General features: G+C 40.1%; 1 protein-coding gene across 25 annotated transcripts in view; it reads left to right on the top strand.

Annotated features, from left to right (window-relative positions):
* The window catches only part of NRXN3 (neurexin 3), a 1,015,491-nt gene that overhangs the window by 357,117 nt on the left and 634,628 nt on the right, over positions 1–23,746 (top strand). For 19 of the 25 annotated variants that reach the window (XM_051806312.1, XM_051806341.1, XM_051806316.1 and 16 more), the window contains 2 exons: positions 13,855–14,058; positions 21,640–21,666. In XM_051806312.1, the coding sequence (XP_051662272.1) occupies positions 13,855–14,058; positions 21,640–21,666 (231 nt within the window). The remainder of the gene's footprint in view (positions 1–13,854; positions 14,059–21,639; positions 21,667–23,746) is intronic. The other 6 variants (XM_051806340.1, XM_051806317.1, XM_051806339.1 and 3 more) reach the window with 1 other exon arrangement.

Below are 23,746 nucleotides of genomic sequence, written 5' to 3'. Positions count from 1 at the left end.
GAACCTTTACCACCAGATCATGAGGCAAATGATAAGTGACTGAGAGGAAAGTGATTTGGTTCTGGAATAGCTGAAATGTCTGGTAAATGTGTCAGTGGAGTCATTCAGATGGTTTAACTCAGTATTTCTATGCTCATTCAATGCTGGTAGTTTTCATGAGAAGTTAAGATGATGATATCAATCTTCAGAAAATCCAAGCCTGAACTTTGGCATTATTATATTTTTTGCCATGCAGCCTTTATCTGTGGCATAAAACTGGGAATCAAATCTGGCAGTTGGAGACAGTAATCACATCTCTGATGAAGATACGTTTTGTCACTTAAAACACACACTTTTGCTTCACCAGCAGCCAGTGCTGTAGGAAGCAGCATATAAGTAAATGTTGCTGAAGAAGATGATTGTCAATCCGAGTCCAAGACTTTCAGGTCAAAGTAGCATTTGTTTCTTTCTGTGCTGTCTGCTCTGCATGCTTCAAAGTTAGTTTCACCATTAGATGGCAGTTTAGACTCCTTAGATCATAGAGTCATAGAAGATCCTGAGTTGGAAGGTACCCACAAGAATCATAAGAGTCTAACTCCTAGGCCTGCTAAAGATGGTCCCAAAAATCACATCATGTGTCTGAGAGTGTTGTCCAAATCATCTTGAACTCTGGTTGCTCAGAGGTTGACTTTCTGTTTGGAAGAGTGAGAGCTTTGCCTGTCTTGCTTTGGTTGTTTTTTTTTCTATTGTATTCTTCCCTTTGTGGTATTCAGTCTAGCCAACACAGGAGGGGTGTTTATGCAGTGTAAAGAAGGGAAATGCTCTATAAGATCAAGTGGCTGTAGGTGTAACTTGTTTTTCCGAGGACAAAGGGTGCAGTGTGACTAGATACAACCACTGTTGCTTTAATATCATGCAGAATGTTGTTCTGACTTAATAAAATTGCTGTTAAGGATAAGTCAGCTCCTAAACTGTCATTGAAGGTTATGATATTGTGTATTTGGCAGCACTGTGCATATTTTGATTTGTTGTTTTCCAAAGTTTGTTGGAAATTGGAAGGAGAAAAGGTTTGAAAAATATAATGAAATTTGATTTCTGTTTTACGGGAAGGAAATTTCTGATGTGCTTTGTTTATAGCCTGGTGCAGGTAGCTGGCTGGCTTTGCTGTTCTTTGTATAGGCTTTTTGCACAGTACCAGGAGAAAGAAAAATATAAAGATATGAAAAAAAGAAATACCATATTCTGATACCACAAACAGTAGGAGGGGCAAATCTGACAGGTGAAGTACATACAGGTAGCTTGTTTGAGATTATTTTTTTGCAATGTACTTAATTTCAAACTGAAAGTGTCCCAATAGGCAGCTGTTACACTCAGGCTTAAACAGTTCCTGTTGTTATGAAATAATTTTTGTCTAAATAATTCCTGCAATTGTACAGGATCCTCTAGAATATAGAAGCTTCCTGACTATGAGTTCTTCTGTTTTCTTATATTGGCTTTGATTTAGCTTTGCATCTCTTGTGGGAAGGCTTCTGGATGGCATAACAAATATTTTCCAAATTGGAGGCCATCTGGGACACTAAGGTTTGATACCAGTTACACCTGAGGTTGCACTATCATACAAGCCACAAACAACAGCTGCTGTTTTCCCCCATCACTCTGTCATTGTGGAGCTTTCAGTGCTTGTTATCTCCTGTGTTTGGCTGTGTGACTCCTTTGAAATGTGGGCAGATGTGAAGGGCACATCTGTGGGCCTGCTCCAAACTGTTTATACTTGTCTGTGCAACAGCCAGGCTATTCTCCCTGCAGTTGAAGGCTGTTGCTTCAGAGTTGCAGCCCAGCTTTCTCATCCCTTTTCTATGGGTGCAGAAACAGTAGAGACGTAGGCTGCAGACAACCCAAGAGAAGGGCCTAGCAACAAGTAGCTGAAAAACTGAAAGAATACCTTCAGATGTTGTACTTATTTTTTTTCTTTTTCCCCAGTTTTAATTGGTAATGATTTATGACTTTTATCACTATAGAGAAATACTCTTTGAAAGAGTAGGAAATGTCAAACTCTCTCCCTCACCACTTTTTCAGGCTTGTAGAATAAGGGAAGAGAAAAATTTTCATCCTTGAAGTAAACACAATTTGCTGGTGGGGCTAGTTCTAGTCAGGCTTTCTCAGAGCCTGGAAAACCTCATGATGGATTTGCCACAGGCTTTATACAAAGTTAATCTGATATCCACGCTCCCATCTGCTTTTACCATGCTTTGTTAAGTTGTGTTGGGCTCTGTTCTAATAATCTCACTTTCTCTGATACACTTCAGAGGTTTGGCCAAATAATGCATGCAAGAGCATTCTACAGTCCTCCAAACATACATCCAAACATCTGGCCAACTTACCTTGGCTTCTATCTTTGAATATTCTCTTTGTTCTGATCCATTCCTTTCCTTTTGTTACAGAGGTAACTCTTACTAGGTACCTATTTCATATTCATATCAATAGGAGCTAATTGCTGTAAAAGAATTGTGCGTCTAATTTCCTTTATGGGTAATTTTCAGCAAATAGATCGTGATTAACTGCCTTGACCTTACCTGTGATCCCACTTAGCTAAATGGAATGGCTTTTGCGATTTAGTCTCCTAGTTCCATCTCTCCTGCACTTAAGAGTCTGAGAGACATTGTAAGTGAGAGCAAACTGTTCTTTCCACTGTACAGAGCACTAAAACTGTGGCTTTTGATGTTTTTATCAAACACATAACTTTTTACTAGGATTCAGAATCTATTCTTAAAGATTACACTTCCTGTCTACCACCCAGATTAGCAAACATGTCATACTTCTGATTGGTGGCTTTATTCCTGCCCCTGTCCTCGACTTCCTCAGAGCACAGGCAACCCTGTAGATCATTCTAAACAGTGATTTTAGAATGTGGAAAAGCCTGCCTTAGGTTGAGATTACAAAATTCCCATTTTTTTGTCTATTTCTGAGCTCTGGTCTTTAGGAATGAGTGGTTGATGTTGGAATTCATCACCTTACCCTTGTGGCAGGGATATCAACAGTACCATCCTTGAATGCTCTTCCTAACAGTGTGAGGACTAACACTGGGGTAGGGGAACCAATTCTTCCTTGCTATTGCTCTGTGAGTATTTCAGGTTTAGCACATAAAGAGATTGTTCAGAAACCCAGAAAATCTGAGAAGGCAATGGTGATGTGAAGCTTTTTTATTACCTGACCACTCATTGTGGAGTTTTTTCCTAGGCAGGTAATTCTGCAGGTGTGCTGCCTAGCATTGACTGAAGAAGGTGTGTGAAAACTGATGTCATGTAGAAGTGGCAGTCACTGATAAGCAGACACTGAATTTTGTGTTTGAGGCAGTTTACAGGTCTAAGGAGACCCTCTTCCCTGATGGGCTGCATTTAATCTGGCATCATTTGATGTAATGGATCAGAAATGTTGTAAGAAAATACATCACATCTGGTTTGCTGCTGGCAATCTGGAGAGTAAGTGTCCCTCTGGACTGTATTATAGTGGACAAAAGTGCTTTAGACAGGATAAACAGCAGGTTATTCACCATCAAAGCTCTCTTAACTTGGAGTTTGTCATTATGTCTAGTGTAAAGAGAACAATACAGGATGTGGGTACAGTCTTACATTTTATCTCTTGAGTGGATGCAAGTGTCTTGATGTGGTGACAATGTGACTGTTTTCCAATTTCAGTTAGGAGCAGGAGAGATCCAAGTATTTCAGTAAAGTCAAAGCCACCATATAAGGTGATTTGAAAATCTTCTGCACATAAATGACATTTTCAGTCTAGGATACCTGCTTATTTCAGGATTTGGTCTTGGTTTGGATAGTAATAGTCTCAGGCCTTAGGAGCTATCTCACTAAGTCTGTGATAGAAGCAGCTGAAGAAAATTCAACTTCGCTTAACTGTGGCATCAGGATGATGCTTTTGGAGTATGACACTTTTCACTGTGTTCTGATTGCTGCCCTGAACTTCAAAGTGAATAAAATGGGATACACAATGGTGACTGAAAGTTTTAGGGTCACAGCTGCTGTCATAATTTATACATCTAGAGTTCTTTTGACTGGAGAATCTCATAGAAGCTGTCAATGCCAACTAAACCTTCACAGTTTGCACAAGAAGTAGGATTTATTATATTTTACAGCTCATCAAGATCATTGGAGACTCTTGGAGCTCAGCAAAGAAGAAGAAAATTAATGGAACTCTCTTCTTCATGGGTACAAATCTTTGAGTTATGGATTGAGGATTTGGACTGGCTACTGTTATGTATAAATCCATTCACTGAATTTTAGTCTAGGCCCTTGGCCCTTAGACCAGTGGATAGTCCTGCACTGTAGATCCTGCCTTTGGCATTTGAGATAGGCTTGTAGGCATTTAATAACTGCGTGACTTTGCATAATTATAACCAGTGTTCTGGAGTATGAATTCTAACTGTGTCTTTACCAAGAGATACTGATTTTGTAAGACAGAAACTGCACTTGGTCATGTTTGGAGTCAGAGAAGGACAGCTCATGGACATTCCTGTTCCTTTTTTATCTGAAATTCCTTTTATTATAAAAAGATTTATAAAATGTATAAAACAGATACCAGAGTTGTACAGTGGAATTTGGGCTGTGGTACAATCATGTTTTCAAAAGGCAGTGCCTGTTACTTGAAAGTAGGACTAAATTTCTTTTATCTACCAGTGAAATTTACAGGCTTGAACATGTACTTCTTGCTTTGGCCTTAATGGTCTCGGCAGTATCAACTGCCATTTCATGCCAGCTACTAGTTTCTGCTTCTCTTTTCCTCTTTGTCATGGTTCCAATAATTGGACAGTGGTTGCAATTAGCTGGGTGAGCAGCTCTGGCTGTTGCATCTCTGCTGATGACTTCATTAGGAATGGACAGAGCCTGTGGGGTGCCTGGAAATCACTGTCATCATTTCTGCATTGTCTGTGCTGCAATGACTGAGCATTGCTCTCAGACGACCATCACCTTGGGATTAAGGATTTTGCAAATGTTTTTAGGGAAGACAGCAGATCTGTGAGAGGCTCTGAAGGGTCATTCCTCCTAGTATTATAAACTCAGCTTAGTTTATGTTGTATTTTATGTCGGGAAGTTGTAGTCTGAAACCCCAAAGTACATGTTATCCTATGTTTTTCCACAGCATACATGCTATTCTTACCCTCCTAATAGTTACCTGCTCTGATGTATCAGGCTTCCCCCAAAGATGATCTATTTTGCGGCCTTTGTGAGTGCTGTGACATTCTTGTTTCCATTAAGCTGCTTGCCTTACATGAGTTTTATTTCTCTATTTCCTCTGCCTACTTGTTTTCAGCATGGCAGTGTCTCACTTCTGTCTCCTAATTCAGTGATAGGCTGGGTTGAAGAATTTTTGCTTTTTCAAAAACACTATGGTATACCTGTGATTTTTATGGACAAGTTTACCCTACAGTGTGTAGATCCACATTTTCCATTTGCTCCCTGTCCTATTAAACCACCTCTTCCAGGAATTTAGAAAGTTCAGGGGTTTGGAATTGTCAGATGAAAAATGTAAGGAACAGAAATTGAGGGTTGTTTAGTCCGTCCTGTGAACCTTCCTTAAACCAACAGTCAGAGGCAATATTAGTTTTTCTTTCCAGTGTTGGAAAAACAGAACTGAGGAGAGGTTGTTTATGGATTTAAACAAGGTTACAAATCTAGTTCATATTACAGCCTTGCTTTTCAAAGAAGGTAGGCTGGAAGAGACCTTCCAGATCATCTAGTCCAACTGTCAACCTATCACCACCATAATTAATCCTAAACCATATCCCCAGGTGTCACATCCAGATGCCTCTTGAGCACTTCAAGAGATGATGACTCCACCCTGGCAACTTATTCCAGTGCCTAACCACTCTTCCAGTGCAAAAAAAAAATAAAAAAATATCTAGTATCTAATCTGAACCTTTCCTGTCATAACTTAAGGCTGACTCTTCTCATCCTTTCACTTGAGATGTGGTGGAAGAGACAAACCCCCACCTCACTACAACCTCCTTTCAGGCAGCTGTAGAGAGCAATGAGGTCTCCCTTGAGCCTCCCCTTCTCCAGACTAAGCAACGCCAGTTCCCTTAAAGTTCCTCATAAGATTGTGCTCCAGACCCTTCACCAGCTTCGTTGCCCTTCTCTGGACACACTCCAGCACCTCAATGTCCTTCTTGAAGTGAGGGACCCAGAACTGGACACAGAGCTAGAAGTGCAGCCTCACTAGTGTTGAGTACAGAGGGACAATCTCTGTTCTAATCCTACTGGCCACACTATTTTTGGTACAGACCAAAATGCCATTGTCATTCTTGGCCACCTGAGCACACTGTTGGCTCATATTCAGCTGGCCCTCAACCAGCAGCTCCAAGTCCCTTTCTGCTGAGCAGTTCTTCAACCACTTATAATTTTCTGTATTTTCTGTATTTTCCCATGCTGCAAATTGTATCTGCTGCCTTTTTTTCACTGTGTATCTCCTAGAGAAGCCAAACTTCATTGTTGCTCTAATCCCCCTTTCTCGGTGAACACTACTCAGGAGATAGGGATCGAATGCTTCAACAGTGCAACTCGACAGTGTCATGAAGAGGACTCAGAGATGTTCGAACTAAACAGAAGTTGCATCACTTTTTAAACTGTACCACCCGTGTAATGCAAACTCTCAGACTATCGTTTTAGTAGCAGATTTCCCCATGCCTTCCCATTATGCTCGTTGACTTTGAGGAGCAATTCTTCTTCTACTCTTAGCCTTCTTGCCAGAGATTTCTTCCCAAATAGTTATACACAGCTCTGCAAATGTTAGAGTGACATTTTGAGTAAATTTGAAAAGCCTATGTGCTCCTTCTTGGTTCCCCTGCAGCTCTGCCAAGCTTCAGTATAGTAATATAGCCTCGCTCGTCACCTCCCAGGGCTAGCAACAACATTTACAAGCTACAGTTTCCTCTGCAAATACTTCCACTGTGGTACTCAGTGCTCTTCCATTTCCTCCCTTGCCCAGTTCTTTATGACTGGGGCCCGAAGAAAGTTTATTTGGCTTTCCTTGTGGAGTGCAGGGGCTTTTTTTTTTTTTTTGGTAACTCACCTGACAACACCCCTTAATTAACTTATTCTCTTTTGCATGTGGTGATGACAGGAATGGAGGAAGGACATAGCAAACCTGATGCTGATAGAAACTGGTACATATTACTTTGTAGGGTAGCCACAGGTTAGCCTGGGGAGTTGGAGAATTGGTTCAATACAGAATATAAGCAAAGCTAGACTCCAGAGTGCAAAGGTAAGTGAGGTTTATTAATGGAGGGAGATTTGGGATCCATGTCCCTAATATGTCTTCTCTAGGTGATTTTAAAATTTGGAAGGTCTCCATTTAAGCTTTTGTTGTAGACAGTCAAAAATCTTTTGGGATTTTGCCTTACAGCGGTGGAAGCCTCACAATTTTTATTAGTTCCTTGAGATTTTTTCCACTTTGAGCTGAAAATTCTCAGGGCAGCTTTACAGGATTTTGGTATAATATACCCTCTTTATAATATTGAAGTAAAAAAGGAAGGTGTTAATTTTGAATTCAGAAAACAAAAAATTGTTCAGTTCTAAAAAAAAATCAAATTGCTTTTGTTCATAATCAAAGTTATTTCACTGTCTAAACGTATGAATCAAGGTAATTTTTTTTCTTTTTTTGTCTGAGGTAGGACATTATAGTACATGCACTGCATCCTGCACTTTTATACTGATGTATTGCTTGGGACTCTTTGTTTGCCTTTGTACCTGTTTGTTTTTTTTTGTCTTCCATTTTGTGAATACTTAGTCAATAATATTTTCTACAGTACTTTAATGTGTCTGTGTTTGGAAAATCCTCAAAGGGATAGGAAAGATAAGATACTGGAACAGGGTGGAGACAGTGATATGGAAATGGAATAGAATGGAAATGAAAAGGAATAGAGTATTTATTCTTTTCTGATTTTCTAGATAAATAGATAGGTGTGGTTTGCACTTCAAGTTTCTTCAGGAATTTTTTCTTTTATATGAAGAAACTTGCACTTCTGGGCTATTTTCAGACCCAGAAATTAAATGTTTTATACAATGTTATGACATACATTTTGCAAGGTTTTGAAAAAAATACGTTTGATAAAAAATATTCCTCTGGATGTCAGCTGGCCTATGTAAACATCTGCTAACAATTTTTGTTTATAGCAGGGGCCTTATAAGTGACAATTATTATTACTGCTCCACCAGTATTCTTGCATCCCTGAAAATGTGATGGATGCCTTGGAGCTAGCTCTATTATCTCTCCCATTTGCTGCTCATTTGGAAATATTTTGTGCACATTGCACTGATAAGGGTGTCTTATGTAATTACTCTACTTTTAGTGCTTGTTTGGTCTTAACTGCCATATGCTATTCAAATTAGAAAATTTGAATTTAAGAAAGTAGTATGCAAATCAGAAAGAAACCAGGAATGAGAAGCAGGAAAGGCAAGTTTTAGAAAATAAAAACTGAAAGCTGAATGAAAGGCCTTTACTTAAGTCTAAAACAGAGTGAGGAAGCTGGGATAATGATATGCTGATCTTCAGGATATGAGGGTCCTTTTGGGGGGGAGTAGGGGAAGAAGATGTTGTCTTAATTTGAAGCAAAGAAAAGCTTGGATTGATGTTGAAAAAATACTTTGGTCTGTGAGAGAGATTAAGTACCAGGAAAACCAGTCCAGTTTCTTTACATTTCTGTAGTTGTATGTGTCCAACATTTTAATTGTTTTATCTTCATGAGTTTCCAACAACCGATAAGAATACTATTGACATCTTGTCAGGCTGAAATCTTTAAAGCAGAATAGCTTTGTTCTTACTAGCACAGTAAACCTATCAGTGGCTTATTAGTGATACTTATTATTTTCAGGGTATTTTACTAGACTAATAAAACCCATTCTTATTTCTAAGGTAATGTTTCTCTTCAGGCAGTTATTTAAAGATGGTTTTGTGCTCTCTGTTGTTGTCTCTCTTGGTGCTAGTGAATTGCATTTACATCCCTTCAGATTGCTCTTTTCTGTTTGACAGGCTGAGTAAGGTGAGGTCTAATGACATCTAGATGGGAGACATCCAGGGAAAATTCAATTTGTTGCGAAAGGTGTTATAGCACATTTGGTAAAAACGGACTTTTCTTATGGGTCAACAAGAAGCAGTGCCAGAGCATGGTACCACCAGCACCCTTAGGGCACCAACAGGCCCTGTCTGGCCCCTGGGGCTCCCCCACCCTGCTCATGGCCCAGGATCCCATGGCAGCCCCTGTGGCCATCAGCCCCTGCCCCAGTGATGCTGTGGCAGGGCCAGCCCCCAGGTACTCCCAGCCTGCCCAGCCATGGGTGCCACCAAACCAGGCTCATGTCCCATCCCTATCACCGTGGCCCTGCCTGGCAATTGCAGCGCGTGCTCTTAACGCTGGCCAGCAGACTGACTTCCTGGCCTCACTGCAGACCTGCGTCATCACCCTGAGGTTTCCTGGATTCTTCATTGGACCTGGCCCCCACCTGCAGGTCTGTCCTGCTCACCTCTGTGGGTTGGACAGGACAGCCCTGGGCAGCAAGGGCCTGGCACCCATCCTGCTGGATGACGTGCAAGGTCCTAACTGCTTGTGAGCACTTGAAGTTCATATCATGTCTTTTTCACCAAAAAAGGAGCATTATCTCCTGGGTCCTAGTCAGATTCCGTCTGAGTGATTGCATTTGGGGTCCCCAAATTATTTGGTAGGCTTCTGTTGTTAAAACTCATCTGTGTGGAATCCACTTGGACAGGAATCAGAATTTCTTTTTCCTTTTTTTTTAATATTACTTTTGTGTTTGTTTTCTGTTTTAAAGTGTAATTTTGGTTTTCAGAAAATCTATTTTTATCTAGGGCCATGTGTCTGCTAGTGGATATGTGAGGGAAAGAGGTGAGCTGTGTAATACCTGCAGGAAAGTTGTCTAGTTTTTGGATACAAAGCTTAGGCATTCTAAGAATGTTTGAATTTGCAAGAACTTGGAAATATTTGGTCTGAGCGTTTTGGTCTCTCAAATATAGCTGAGGAAAGATCATGTGCCTTGCACTGCTGTCACTGGTGACTTCAGCTTTCATGAATGGTAAATATTTTTCGGGTTTTTTTTGCGCTGTCACCCTTCTAAAAATTTCAGGAAGAAATTACACGGTATTGTAGTCTGGAAGGCAGAGGAAAGAGACCAGAGGGAAGAACAGGAGACTACAGAAAAAATAAAACAGAGAAGAAAGGAAAGAAACAAAGAATGGAGATAAATACAAGAGAGAAGTTAGAAAGCGGATGAAAAAGCATGAAGAGGTCTTGAATATTTTTCTCTCTGTATGCTAAGAATACACCTGTTCCATCTCCCCAGGAGGTTTATGCAGAGCCTTGTGGGGAAGCAGCAGTGAATTGCTCCTTTGGATGCTAAGTGTAAAATTAAAACTGGCAGGGTCAGAGAGCACAAGACTGGGAAGCTAATCGCTCCTAATAACATATTGATTTTCAGAGATTTCTGGCATTATGTCAGGGCAGTTTTGAACCAGCACCTGGTTTCTTCCACTTACCATCTCCAAACTAAGGCAACAAAGCTTCTGGCATTGGGATCAGAAATCAATGTCACATGATCTTTTTGTCTCTACAAATCTGTGGGGGTCTCAAACATAGTTTCACATATTGCTCCTGTGCATGTCTGTGTGAGACACCAAATATAAGAGCAACCCGAAAAGTAGAAGGGTGGAAGAAATGTGCATGTATTTTAAACTTAGATAACTGTGTTGCTGCCTGTATTTATGGTGCTGAACAAAGCATTACAGTTCCATTGCTGCAGATGGCTAAGGACAATGGAGTGGATGCCTGTATTCAGGCAGAAGTCTCCAGCACAGGTGCCTGGGAGGTTGAGGTCATGTACTTGCTGCCAGGTTACATTCAGCCCTGAGCAGATTTGCTGTATGTGTTGCTCAGCTGTAACACGCCATCCTCAACCTTTGAGGACTGACTGTCAGGACAAGAACATAGGTTTTATGTGTATGACTGCTACTCTCCTCTGAAGGGGTGTTTCTGTAGCTGGAGGGAATGGTCTGCTTGCAAGGAGGTGTGCTGGAAAGGCTCCCAGATACTCCAGATAACGAAGACTTGCAAAGTGAGAATGAAATCTTGTTATTTTTTAAATATGTCAAGTGCATAGCTGGGCTGAGCTGGGCCAGGCTGAGGTCAGCATGGAGCACAAACAAGAATGGAACATTAAATTTTATCTGCTTATTGTTACGAGGTTTCATTGCCCCTTATTTGTAGCAGACTGGCCAGAGGACAGTAATACATGATTTAGGCTACTGTGGAATGTCAGCTAAAACACTCTCCAGACTTTTGTGTCAACTTCAGCAATTCTGAGTGTTCTTCAGGTCCTCCTTACATAAGTATAATACTGAGGGTTGGGGTCTCTTGTCTAAGGACAGTAATTATTTGACAACGGGATCAGTGAAGCTGAAGGACACAAATTCATATTGAAGGGAAGAGTGTCATTATTACCATGCTTTTGGTTTGTTCTGAAGTCCACAGAAAAACTCATGTTTTCAAAGCACCTAATGCATGACAGTGTGGAGAAGAAAGGAGCAGAGCTGGGACACTTGTGTCAGTTACTCCCACTCATAGTCCTGATATCCCTCCTCTCAGCTATTTATGTGCTAGGGCAAGCAACTGTTTCATGCAAGGCACATCTGAGCTGAAGGCGTCAAAAGAGCCATTTCATGCTTGACTGCATTTTCTAATACAATCTGCACAGAGAGAGGAAAGAGAGCAAGGAAGGTTTGTGTGTACATAGGCATTGCCTTTGAATGTATGTATAATATACAGTACATTTAGTTCCAGCTTGCAGTTGTGGGTGGCAAGTAAGAGGTGCAGACGTGAGGGGGAAGAGAATTGCACTTTGAAAAGAAGAAACTATTCTCCCACCTTGAAAAAGGTTTCTTGGCCGAATGAAGATGTGAGTCCCCAGGGCAGCACTGACAGCTGGTACCCAGAAGGTGTATGTAATGGCTGAGTGGGTGATGTGCATAGAGAGCTTTCTGTGTACAGACCATGACAGTGTGTGGGGAGTGCAGCTGGGAAAACTGGTGAATATGGATGCTGTTCACAGACATCTTAATGATGCTTCCAGAAACGTTTTCTTCCTAATGTGTTTGTAAGTCCTGTGACTGGAGAGGTTCTGCATACCAAATGTTAGTGCAGTGGGTCACTGCACCAGCACAACCATAGTAATCTCCTCCAAATGTTTTGGAACCATATAAACATCTCCTATGTCACTTTATCAGATTGATATTTATGTCTTTATTTATCACCTCATTTGCATATTTATTGCATTGCAATTCTGTTACTGGCCATTGTGGAGCCAACTATGGATCTTTTACAGCATGGACATTTGGCTGTTCCTCAGTTTCTCATCCATCTACCCTACTCTAGCATCTAACATTAAAACATTGAGAAGGTGTAAGGTTTGGCTCTGCCAAGCTTACTGTTTCCTGCTAGAAGTTCTGCTCCTATCAGCTGGGAAATATGGGACAAAGGAGTGAAACATAAAGAGAATATCTGGATTCCAATACATGTTGTTGCAATTGTTTCAATTAGATGGGTTGTTAGCTTTCTCAAGTGTGTGTGATGAGAATCCCAGTCAATCATTTGAAAAAACTTTAGCTGAACTGAGCTGGATGAGACACTGGTAAAAGTGCTTTATGGAGCAATCCTTCCAGGTGCTTAGGGAGCTAACTGGTCTATTTTTTTCAAAACCTCTGGGATTTTTACATGTAGGTTTGTGGTAGAACCCCTGCACAGAGCAATCTCTACAACCCTGCCTTTGGTAGGGGTTGGCTGTGGTGAAAAGGAATGCTCTGATTCATATATTAATATATTTATGTAGATTTGTAAATTTTGGAGGTAAAAATGCTTCTCAGCATACTCCCGGATTGAAACAATGATTGCCATGCTGCAGTGCTTGCTGCAGTTCTGTCACAAGACTTTAATTCTGCCCTCCTTAGAGGAGAATATCACTTTCTGCAAGCAAGACTCTGAACAAATAGAGAATGCTAAGTATTATAACTCCTTCCCTCAGCTGAACTTCTCATTTTCTCTGACATCCTCAGAGATGATAGAAAAATGTAATTTCTTTCTTGACTGTTTTGTTGTTTGTTTTTTGGTGGTTTTTTTTTTGTTCCTCCTCCTGGCTGTCATTGGGCCTCCATCTCCTAGGTTTGTGTTTGAATGACACTTAAACTTGCAGTGGTGTTTGGTTTGTTCCTTTCTCCATTTGTATCAGTTGTGTCAGCAGAGCTCTACTAATGTTGCTTGTTAGTAAAGAGTGGAAAAATATAAAATCACAAAACAGAACAAATCTGATGTAGAAAAGACCTGCTAGGAAAGTCACTTTATACAGTTGTTTTTCTTTAAAGTGGTAGCAATGAAATTAAATTCCTCTCTCAATAGTAAGAGTACCAGAAATCGGAACTCTAGTCATTACAATTAGTCCTGTGGAAGGCTGGACTTCAGAACACTGAAGGAGATTGCATTTTTTGGAAGATGTGAAAAACAGAGGCTTTGCTAGCTCATAATCACAAAAGGGCCCTGTGCTAACATGCTTGTCCTTGGGCATTATGTGTCCATGGGTACTGCTGACTCCAGTATCTTTGTTTCTGCTCGTGCTTGCCATGTAAGGTTTCTGGATGCAGTTAAACAGTTGTTGCATTTTTCCCCAGTTACGTATCTTTCTGTGGCAAGTGGTATGATTTCTGTAGACACAGCGCTCTGTGATAGATGTCAAGGTTCTTCAGGTGTGAAGGTCACACAGAGGTGTAACTTCTTTTCATTTTTTGCAATTGTTTGCTGATTCCTTGCAGAGGCCTCTATACTGAGCTATGATGGCAGCATGTACATGAAGATCATCATGCCTATGGTTATGCACACAGAAGCAGAAGATGTGTCCTTTCGTTTCATGTCCCAACGTGCTTATGGGCTGTTGATGGCAACCACCTCACGAGACTCTGCTGACACTCTGCGCCTGGAGCTGGACGGAGGCCGTGTCAAACTTATGGTCAATTTAGGTATCGTATAAAAACCTTCTGTTGCCCTCTTCATTATTAGTTTGGGCTTGTGATTAGTGGTTTTTTAAAATAATTTTATTTAATTTCTGTTGGTTTGATTGGATTGGATTGATTTCTAAAATAACTGCTGAGACCTTCTTAATTATATAATCTTGCGGAAAGAAATTCTCTTCTGCATTGCTGCATGAAGATTTGCTGTCAGTTCTTCGTTATGGACAGTGTTGGTTTTTTAAGTCTTAAAGTTTTTAAGTTTCCTTTCTTGATCTGGGACTGGTGAGCTCTGTGTGAGACATGCTGCTTGGTCCATCTTTTGATCAGTTACATCCCTCATTCATCCAGCATCACTCAAAACAGTCATAGGTGAACATAGAAAGGAAGCAAAATGGATATGGTGGGAAGCAGAAGTCCTGTGGATCCCCTGCCCTTTACATAATTTGACAGCATTTGATACAGCTTGGCATATTTTACATATCAGTATAAAAACCTGTTTTGGTTTTTTTATTGTGTCTTTATTAAAAAGAAGGTAACAATAATAAAAATGCATTCCCTCATCCCAAAGAATTCTGTTCTGTCTCCTCAGAGTTACGCTTTCCCAGAAAATAATTAAAAAAGACAATTGGAAACAAGTCCTACAATAACAACAATGAAAAAACAATTGGGAGTGAATGTGCTATTAGATTAGCCTCAATTCATTTTCTTGACAGTCTTTAAGTATTCTACTGAATGAAAAATAGCCTCTTTAAATAATGTAAATACATGACTTGAAGCTTTCCTTCACTTTTCAGTGATGCAACTTGTTACTTCATGTGTATTCAGCAATATAACTAAAAAGAGGTTCTGACTCAGAGACAAAACTAACATGACAGTGTGTAATGTTAGAGCTCTTCTAATGTGTAGGGTATTCTATATAAAGATGTGTGTATGGTCTGTGAAAGCTTGTGTCAGTTTTCAAAATTCTAAGCCCCACTGGAACAGGCTTCTGCATTTTTTTACCTAACGGTATCAGGGTCTTCAAAGCCCTGCTGTAGTGTTATCAGGAGAAAACCATGTAGTGGCTTTGTAGAGTATGTTGTCCAGCAGTTATCCTCTGGAACTAGCTTGTTTTTTAAAATTTCATCTGGTGTCTTTTTTTTGGCTTTGAAATTGCAAGCCAGACCATTAATATTTGCTTTTGGAATAAGAAAGTAAGAGAAGAAGATGCATCAAACAAGTTCATATCTCTTAAAAGCCAAGGTCTATAGAAAGGTCTATCTAAAGGTCTATAGAAACTCTTCGTTTTTAGTAAAAAAAAAAAATATTGCATATTTGCTCTGCTTAGCTTGACCAAAGAAATGTAAAGCAATATTGAGTGTTTAGCTAATATAAAAGCACTTGCTGTGCTATCCAGAGTGGCCTAGAGGACAAATGGAATAGATGAACTTCAGCTATGACAGTAACTTCTCAAATAAAGAGAAACAGCACTCTGATGATAGCCATTTCGGCCTATATTAACTTTAAATGGAGGAAAATTTCACAGATTCACATGGTGTGCCTGGAGAACAGCTCATAAGAATGTAACATTCTTACATGTGCAAAGAGAGCTCCAGAGCGTGTTTGTATCTATATGTGTGTCTGCATTTTCTTCTCATCTAATCAGTTGCTGCTAATAATAAAGAAAAAATAAGATTATTTTTTCACCACTGTTTCCTTTCTTGAAAATTATTGCTAGCTATTTTTTTCTCAGAAAATTAGTTGCTGAAAGATTGGTAGTGGCCTGCTTCTGTTGGGGAAGTGATGGGGAGCTGAGTATCTGCTTAGCTCTACACTATCCTCTTGTAACCCAGAGCCAGTTCTTTTACTTTTATGCCTTAGTTTCTCTCTTTGCTTAAAAGAGAATTCTTTGCAACCTGCAAGGGATGTGCTAGTATTTCAATAAGAGCTGCTTTTATCACCTTTGATACTCCCACATGATAAGTACTACAGCTTGAAAACTGCCAGACTTCATCACAAAATTATCACTTTTCCTCCTGAAGAAGATACTGCTTATTTGATTCTGTTATTTATTCATCTTAAGAATGAATGAGACTAAGGGGAATTTTGGACGTTTAGGGCTTCCTGGAGGTAGACCCTATGTGAATACGAGGAGGGTAGATTTAGATTACCCTGAATACTTATCATTTTTTTACAGTTTACTCTTTCCTTTCCAGATTTCAGTATATCATGCTGGCAGACAATATTTTGCCTCAGGGCCTGTCAACATTGTTTGTCTGGTTGGCACTGGTCACTTCTACCACTCACTGGGGTCTGTGATGCCAGACCCCAGTCACCTAGCCTAGAGGTGGACTGTTCAACTCTTACTCTCTGGCATCTAAAAGATGTAGCTAAAGATTTGACAGATGGTCTACACATATTTGGAAAGAGATGTGTTGTTGACAGTTTAATGCAGGGACAAAATCTGTAAACAAACTCCTGTGTCAACTGAAGGCTATTTTTGTGTAGTTGCAGGGACTGAAACAATGTGTATGTCAGATTTGCTAACTTTTCAGCTGGAAACTTTTGGGAGGTTGACTTTTCCCCAACGTTGACTACAGAGTGCATCAGGGGAAACCTGTGAGCACTCTCCTAGAAGTGAGCACTCAGCAAAAGGGTAGTTTAGACTGTTGGAACCCAGATTGAGCTCCACCTCTCCTCTCTTCAGATTTATAAAGCTGTGAGATAATTTCCTTGAAACAGGACTTTCCTTCTATCAAAACAGCACAGTTACCTTGCTGCTGAAGAAACAGAATTTGAGGAGGAATGACCTTACCAGAGCCATTCATTTCCAGTTGTTTACTCTAAGTCATGTCTAACTCTGTAAGGAGACTATTCATTGCCCAAATGTCACAAACAAAAACCAAATCTTTATCTGACCTTGCCAAACTCCTGTTACCAATGAGAAACAGTCATCAGCACCACCTTTGAAGACATGAGTATACTCGGTGTCAGCATCCCCTGAGCATCTAACCCAAGATAAATATGTGTAAACAAAGACTGTTTTGAGTGGTGAGTTATTTAATTGTGGTTTTCTTATAAGTCATTTAATACTATTACTAAGAGCTGTCTCTTCTCTTCTTTGATCTATTCCATTTGATTACTTATTATCATTTATATGTTTATTAAGGTATTCCTACGTTGGTTTTTTTATTTCTTTTCTTCTTTTTTTTTTTTTTTTTAAACTCTTCTGTGTATTTCAGTTGTAAAGCTTTCCCATACCCCATCAGCCATGGTAAATCAAAAGATGGTATTCGACCCTTCAAAGGCCTGAAGCCTGCGGCCCGCACAGCAAACAGCCCTGAGAACAGAGCATACGGAGCAGCCTGCAGGGGCTGGCATATCCCACTCACCCCCTCAACACTCAGTGTCCAAACCAAACAGGGGAGAGAGAGATAGTCCAGCAGGCATGGGTGGGCATGGGCAGCTGGGTGCTTGCTGAGGAAAGTGGGAGGCAAAGGAAGAGCAGTAAGGAATAATTCTCTGAGGAAGAGGGCAAGGAAGTTGTTTCATACCTTTCCAGTGTGAGTGCCCAAGGCACTGCAAATCTGCATGTTGACAGCATGTCTCTCAGTAGTTTGAGTGTTTGTTGTGTGAAGAATAGAAATCCAAATGTGATATATATCTCACTTCTGCTGAGAAGGACTTTGAAGAAATGGGCATGGAGTGGAAGGAGAGAGAGAGAAATTAAGTAAATCATGGCTTGGAACATGCTTGGGAATAATTTCTGATGCTGAGATGATGTACAGAAAGAGAAAGAAATGGCTGGTCTGATAGGGAAATCCACCTTCACATTTTTCCTCCCACTGATAAGTTGGAGGGTTAGTGTTATACTGACTTTTATTTAAGAATATTTCAGTTTTTTTTCTTCCTACCCTGACACATCTTCAGGTCACTGGTGACTAGGATAAATACTTCCTGCTTCCTCTGATGTAAGGAAGTGTAATCATCCCTCTCGCCTACCTTTTCCTAATATATATCCTCAAGGGTGTCAGAGACACCTTTGCCCCTCCAAAATGAAAAGTATTTTTGTAATTTCTCCATACAAATAGTGCAAGTAGAAGAGAGGCAAGAAACCTCAATGTAACATGGGGTAAGAGTGTGCATGGGACTTTATCTGGTTTCCCCACAGGAGATAACCTAGAGTGAGTCTAGAAACAGTTGGGCCCCGATTATCTCTTTTGTTCTATTCTTGCCTTAAAGTACTCTTCCATAGCCCCTTATGGCTGCTTATCCAAAGGAACAAACATTTTGTCCTCACACAGCAGAGGTGACTTTCTTTCCTGATTCAAGGATAAAATGGCCTGGAGCCTTAGCAATGTCAAATAAATATCACTATTTTCAGACAAAAAGATATAAATGGTAAGAAGCACAGGCCTAAGTCGTAGATACTTCTGTTTACTACTAGAGATACTTCCTTTCAAACAATGAATTAGTGTTAGCTAATTGCAGTGGAACTATTTAACTTTTTGCAAGGAGAGGGTCTTTGGCTCAGTTTCCAGGTGATATGCTCTGGAAAATGCTCCATCTGAGCACTAAGTTAGGAGTTTCTGGTTTACATCAGAAAAATAATGAAAGTAACTGCAGAAGGTCTTCCCAGCTTCCTATTCCCCATGCAGTTACAGACTGTTTTCACTTCACTGCTGTCCTCATCCAGTTGCTGAACTGATAAATGACTGGATTTGCAGCTGTTTAGACATACTCCTCTTCAAAACTTACCTCATCATTGGAAACTGATAAGAGGGCTGAGTGCCCTAGATGATGATTACCAGAAGTCCTAGTACTGTGCAGGAGGAATCCCAAGCATTTTTTTTTTTTAATTATTCTGGAATTAACCAGATGCTGCTGTTTTAGGCACAAAGACCGAAGTAAACCTGCACCCTTACTGCCAGGAAAAATCTCCTCTGTTTTGGATTTGTACCACTGTACTAGTTTAGAGGAAAATAGGTGTTTTCCTCCCTTTTAAAAACTGATTTAAGAGGGAGAGAACAGCTTCATGTATTAATGGTGGGAAATTTCTGAGTTGCTTTGGGCAAGACTCAGAATTAAGGAAATGAACAAAAACCCTGTGCGTGTTCTTTGATGGTAGTGTGGAGGGTATGGTAATGCTGGTGTAGCAGTGCAAGCAGATGCACTCTCTTACCTGCCATGCAGGACCCCCACTGACCCAGCTGCATCAAATCTCGTTCAGGAGCTGGTTCCTTTGCAGTGCACCTGAGCATTTCTGCCTGGCACCCGATTGCATGGCATTGCAGAGCCTTCCTGCTCACATTCTGGAGATATAATAGCACTGTGTAGTTGTCAGGGCAGTCACCTCAGTGGCCTGGTCTTTAATAATTTGAAATAGAAGTCTTGCAGTCAGGATAAAGGCTACACTAGTTTTCAGTTTGAAACATCTATCCTTTCACCTGGAATAGTGACTGAGCCTGTGGGTAAGACCCAGGACATTTTGGTATTGCTGCCAAAAAAAAAAAAAAAAAAAAAGGCAAAACTTCTCTGCAGACATCAATAACACAGCAATGGTTTTAGCCTCTAACTTGGATGAATGTTGCTGTGGACCAGCCATGTTTCCCTTTCCAGCACACTCTTTAGCCCGTAAAAAATTCCCATGTTGTTCCAGCTGTAGCAACTCTCTTGACCTCACTTGCTTGAAATGAGACTTGGGAGTCTCTCTTGCTGTCAGTCTCCATCAGGTCATAGAAGGAAGCTCCCCTGCATGTACTATAGAGCTCCCCTTACCCCACCCAACTCCTCTAAGGGATATAGCCACCACTGTATGGTGATCGTAGCAATTGCTCCAGGGCTGTTTGCTCCCACTTTTCTGTTGCGGTTGACGACACATGACAAACCTAATCGCACAAAACCAAACCCAGATTTTCTTAGGAGAAGTTCTACTTGAAAACAGACTCTCTCTGGCTATGTTACTCCTGATTGATGGTGTGTCCCAGTCATTACAGTGCTCATTACAGCTCTTTATTTATTATTTATAGACTCTTATTCTTTCCCCTACTTTATTTTTTAGGAACTGCATTCAGTGTCAACTGCTGAAATAGTTTTCCTACATTTGTATAAGTAAATGTAAAATTGGTCCAGTTAAGAAGCAAACTGCATTATATTTCTCTGCCATTCTGTATAATCTCCCTTTCTGGGCCATATCTCTTTAATAAATATGACCATTTCTGCTGGTTAAAGCATTACTTGTCCAGATAGAGTGCCCACTAGCATGGTGCTATTATTCATGGCCTTGGCTTCATGAGAGAAGGTCAGCATACCAAGATATGTAGTAGCACTGATACAATAGCTCTTGCCCACATTAGACACCACAGCAATGGTTGTTCACAAGTAAGTAGGCATTTATAAATGAAAGATCCTCTTCTGGATCATAACCTGAGATATGCTGAGCATTAGTGTGTTAAATGAGAGAAGCAATGCTCAGAAGCCCTCTAGCTCAGGCTCTTCCTACCTCAGCTTGCTTTCTCTTCAATTACCATTTCTTAGATTCTACAAGCATAACTCTATTTTTCTTTCCATGTACCTCTGTTTATCCCTTCCTTACCTGTAACCTCTGAATGAAGCAGGGCCAGCAAAGGTTCCCAGATCTGCCACTTCACTGCCCATTTCATCTTCTCCCTGAACGTTACAAACACTCCATTCAGTCTTAGCGTTCAGACAGCAAGACGAGATTGGGCTCTGAGGAACTGGCAGGGCTGGGGACCTTTGGAAGAAATCCCTGTTCTCCCTGCCAAGCCCAAAAAAAAGTATTGCCAACCTCCAGAACTAGCTGAAATCTGGGCTGGGCGTTCGTGCGGTTAGCTGTTTGCAAGTGGCCATTTTATGATAGGACACAACTGGGCAGTATATTAACCCTTTCCTCACCTGAGCGGACAGTGTCAAATGTGTCTGTGCACATAAAAAGTCTTCTGGGCTGGCCACTGGGGGAATGAGAAGAGGGTCTGTCTTTGGGAGAGCTGGAAAGGGTTAAATATTGCACCAACAAATCTCATAGGCTGATTTTACAGGTATTCTGTGTTGACAGATGGTGTATTTATGCAATAACAATATGAATTAATTCAAAAGAAACCAAGTGTAAAGGTTGATTTTGAGCTTCAAGCTTCTTAGAGAAATTGCTAAAGGTTTCTAAAAAGCAAAATGACACTGGAGTATGACTTGTGTTTTGAGGGAGATTTTTATACCTTAATTATAAATTTTTTTATTGTAATTCACATCAGTACATGGTCTGGAGTGGAAGATACTCTTAGATGTGTAGGTTTCTATAAAAAGGCAAGAACTTTCTGTGTCAACATGTGGATATATATGCATATTGGTATATTTCTCTATACATATGTATATATATATGTCTATATATATATATTTATGTAACAGATATTTACATAGAATATACCGTACATATACACCCACTCCTGAACTTGTACAGACTGTATATAAGTATAAAATGGCCACATCTCTTTGCGTGTGTCTGTCCCCGGAAGGGTGGACTGATTGTTTTTGGATGTCTGCAGCTGTTACCTTGAAGGATGCAATTTCATCTTTCATTTATTTTTCCCCATCTAGACTGTATCAGGATAAACTGTAACGCCAGTAAGTTTTCCCTCAAGTTTCATTTTGTTCTCTTTCTATATATATTAAAATAACTTTATTTTCTTTGCTGTTTTATAAGCTGGTTTTCTTTTCTTTTTCTTTTTCTTTTCTTTAAAAAAAATCTTCTTAAATTGAAGGGTTGGGTGGGATATGAAGCTGGAGGGGGAGGAGGGAAGACCTTAAGATGATTGTATGTGAAAATTTTGTATTAGGTTTCTCCGAGAAGGGGATGAACTGTTATTTCATAGCTTTGCAGAAGAGCACCTGCGGAACCTGATGAGCTGATATTATATTTCACTGGTAACCTGTTGTCTTTATGAAAACTTTTAAAGAACCACATAAGAATAACAACAGGTACTGTATGCACTTCTCCACTACAAAAAGGCATGCATATTTAAAACCAAACCAAAACAAAGCAATCTTCAAACTCTCACTTTATTACAGAATGGCAACAACTTAACCTGATATTTATTCAAAGTAATTTTATTTGTGTATAGAATAAGGAAAAATTAGATCTTACATTTTGAGTATATTATATTTATATATATATATATATAATTTGCTACTCCTAGGTTTCTATAATAAATTCCATCTGAATCTTTGGGTCCCTGAAAATTCCTTTCAATCTATAGAAGTAGGGGGGAAGGATTATAAAATCTTTGTGAAAAATAATAGTGAAAGATCATATCCCATTCTAGACTGACTGAGCAAGCCAAATCTTTTCTGCTCTGCTTCAAAGAGCTGATCAAAGTTGATGTAGGCCTCAAAGTAAAAAGCACTTCCCAGAGAATGGAGCTGTTTATCTCTAAAGTGTGCTTTGAGGGTTGTCTTACTTGTAACCAGATTCCTGAACTGGCAGATCCTCGGTATTGCATTTTATGTGTAAGTATTTATGAAAGACTAAACATCACTGTGGAAATGCTATGAGGGATTAAAAAGCAAGGATGGTCCATGTGTTTTCTAGAGGCTGTGGCCTTTTCCCTCATCACTGAGCTGCATCCAAGCTAGCAGAAGTGTGTTGCACCCCCTAAAGAAATACAGAACTTTCAAGTAGTAAAACCAATTGTAGCAGCACCAAGAATCTTGTTCTAAAGCAGTTTCTTAACAGATTTGCCATAGTTTGGGTCTAAGAATAGATTTGTAGCGTTAAACAGCAGACAGCATTTCTTTTGGTTTTTTTCCTACGTGCATAGTGTTTGTAGAATTTAAAAGGTGGTTGCAGATAGGAAAAAAATACACACCTAATCAGACAATAGGTTCAGATTCCCCTCCTCATCAATGCCAGCTGATTGAGACCCTGCTTTTCAATAAGTGCAAGCAATTAGTTTTTCGGTCCTGGGAAGTGGTCCCTAGGAGCCTGTTGCAAGGGGCAAGCCCTGATGTGCCACAGGAGCTTGTTTATGATCATTTACTTTATTTAAATTATTAAACTATTATCTCAATCCATGGGGTTTACCTTTTTCTGATTTTCCTCTTCATCCAACTGAGGGGAGGAGAGGTGTAAGCAAGCAGCTGCATGGTACTTAGTTGTTGTGTGGGATTAAACTGCTACAAGTGTGATCAACCAGTGTATGACAAATCTTGACGGGTCTTGTTGCATTCCTTTTGCTCTTTGAAGTTTTCACACTATATTTCAAGACAGAATGTGCAATAGGAAAAAGTGTCTTGAATCTCGTAGCTGAGATTGCCAGATTTTACCCAGTAATGCTGAGGACATTTCCATAAAAATAGGATCTTTTGCTTCCTGAGACTTCATATGCTTTTGCTGCTCAGCCACCTGTAACTCTATTAAAACACTTGCACCACACTTCTTCTTGATGTGTGTCATCTGAGGATCCATATCAGTTCCTCTAGTACTGGACAACAATCTGCTGTTTTTGTTAACATCAACTTTTCATGACAGCTGGCTGTTAAAAGCTGAGCTATGGAAGTCTGTCTTCAGGTGGGAAATCAGCTTGAGTAGCAAGTAGCAGTGGTCTGGTTTTCATGAAATAAAAATCTAGCACTGATTGAAAGAAGCGTTCAAAAAAAAGAGGGAAAAGAGAATCCTATAATCAGAGCAGTGGGAAGATAGTCTGAA

Source organism: Manacus candei, unplaced genomic scaffold, assembly GCF_025592945.1.
Source record: "Manacus candei isolate 608988 ecotype Guabito, Panama unplaced genomic scaffold, ASM2559294v1 h1tg000067l, whole genome shotgun sequence".
Taxonomy (NCBI): domain Eukaryota; kingdom Metazoa; phylum Chordata; class Aves; order Passeriformes; family Pipridae; genus Manacus; species Manacus candei.
This window is presented reverse-complemented; position numbering and strand designations above follow the sequence as displayed.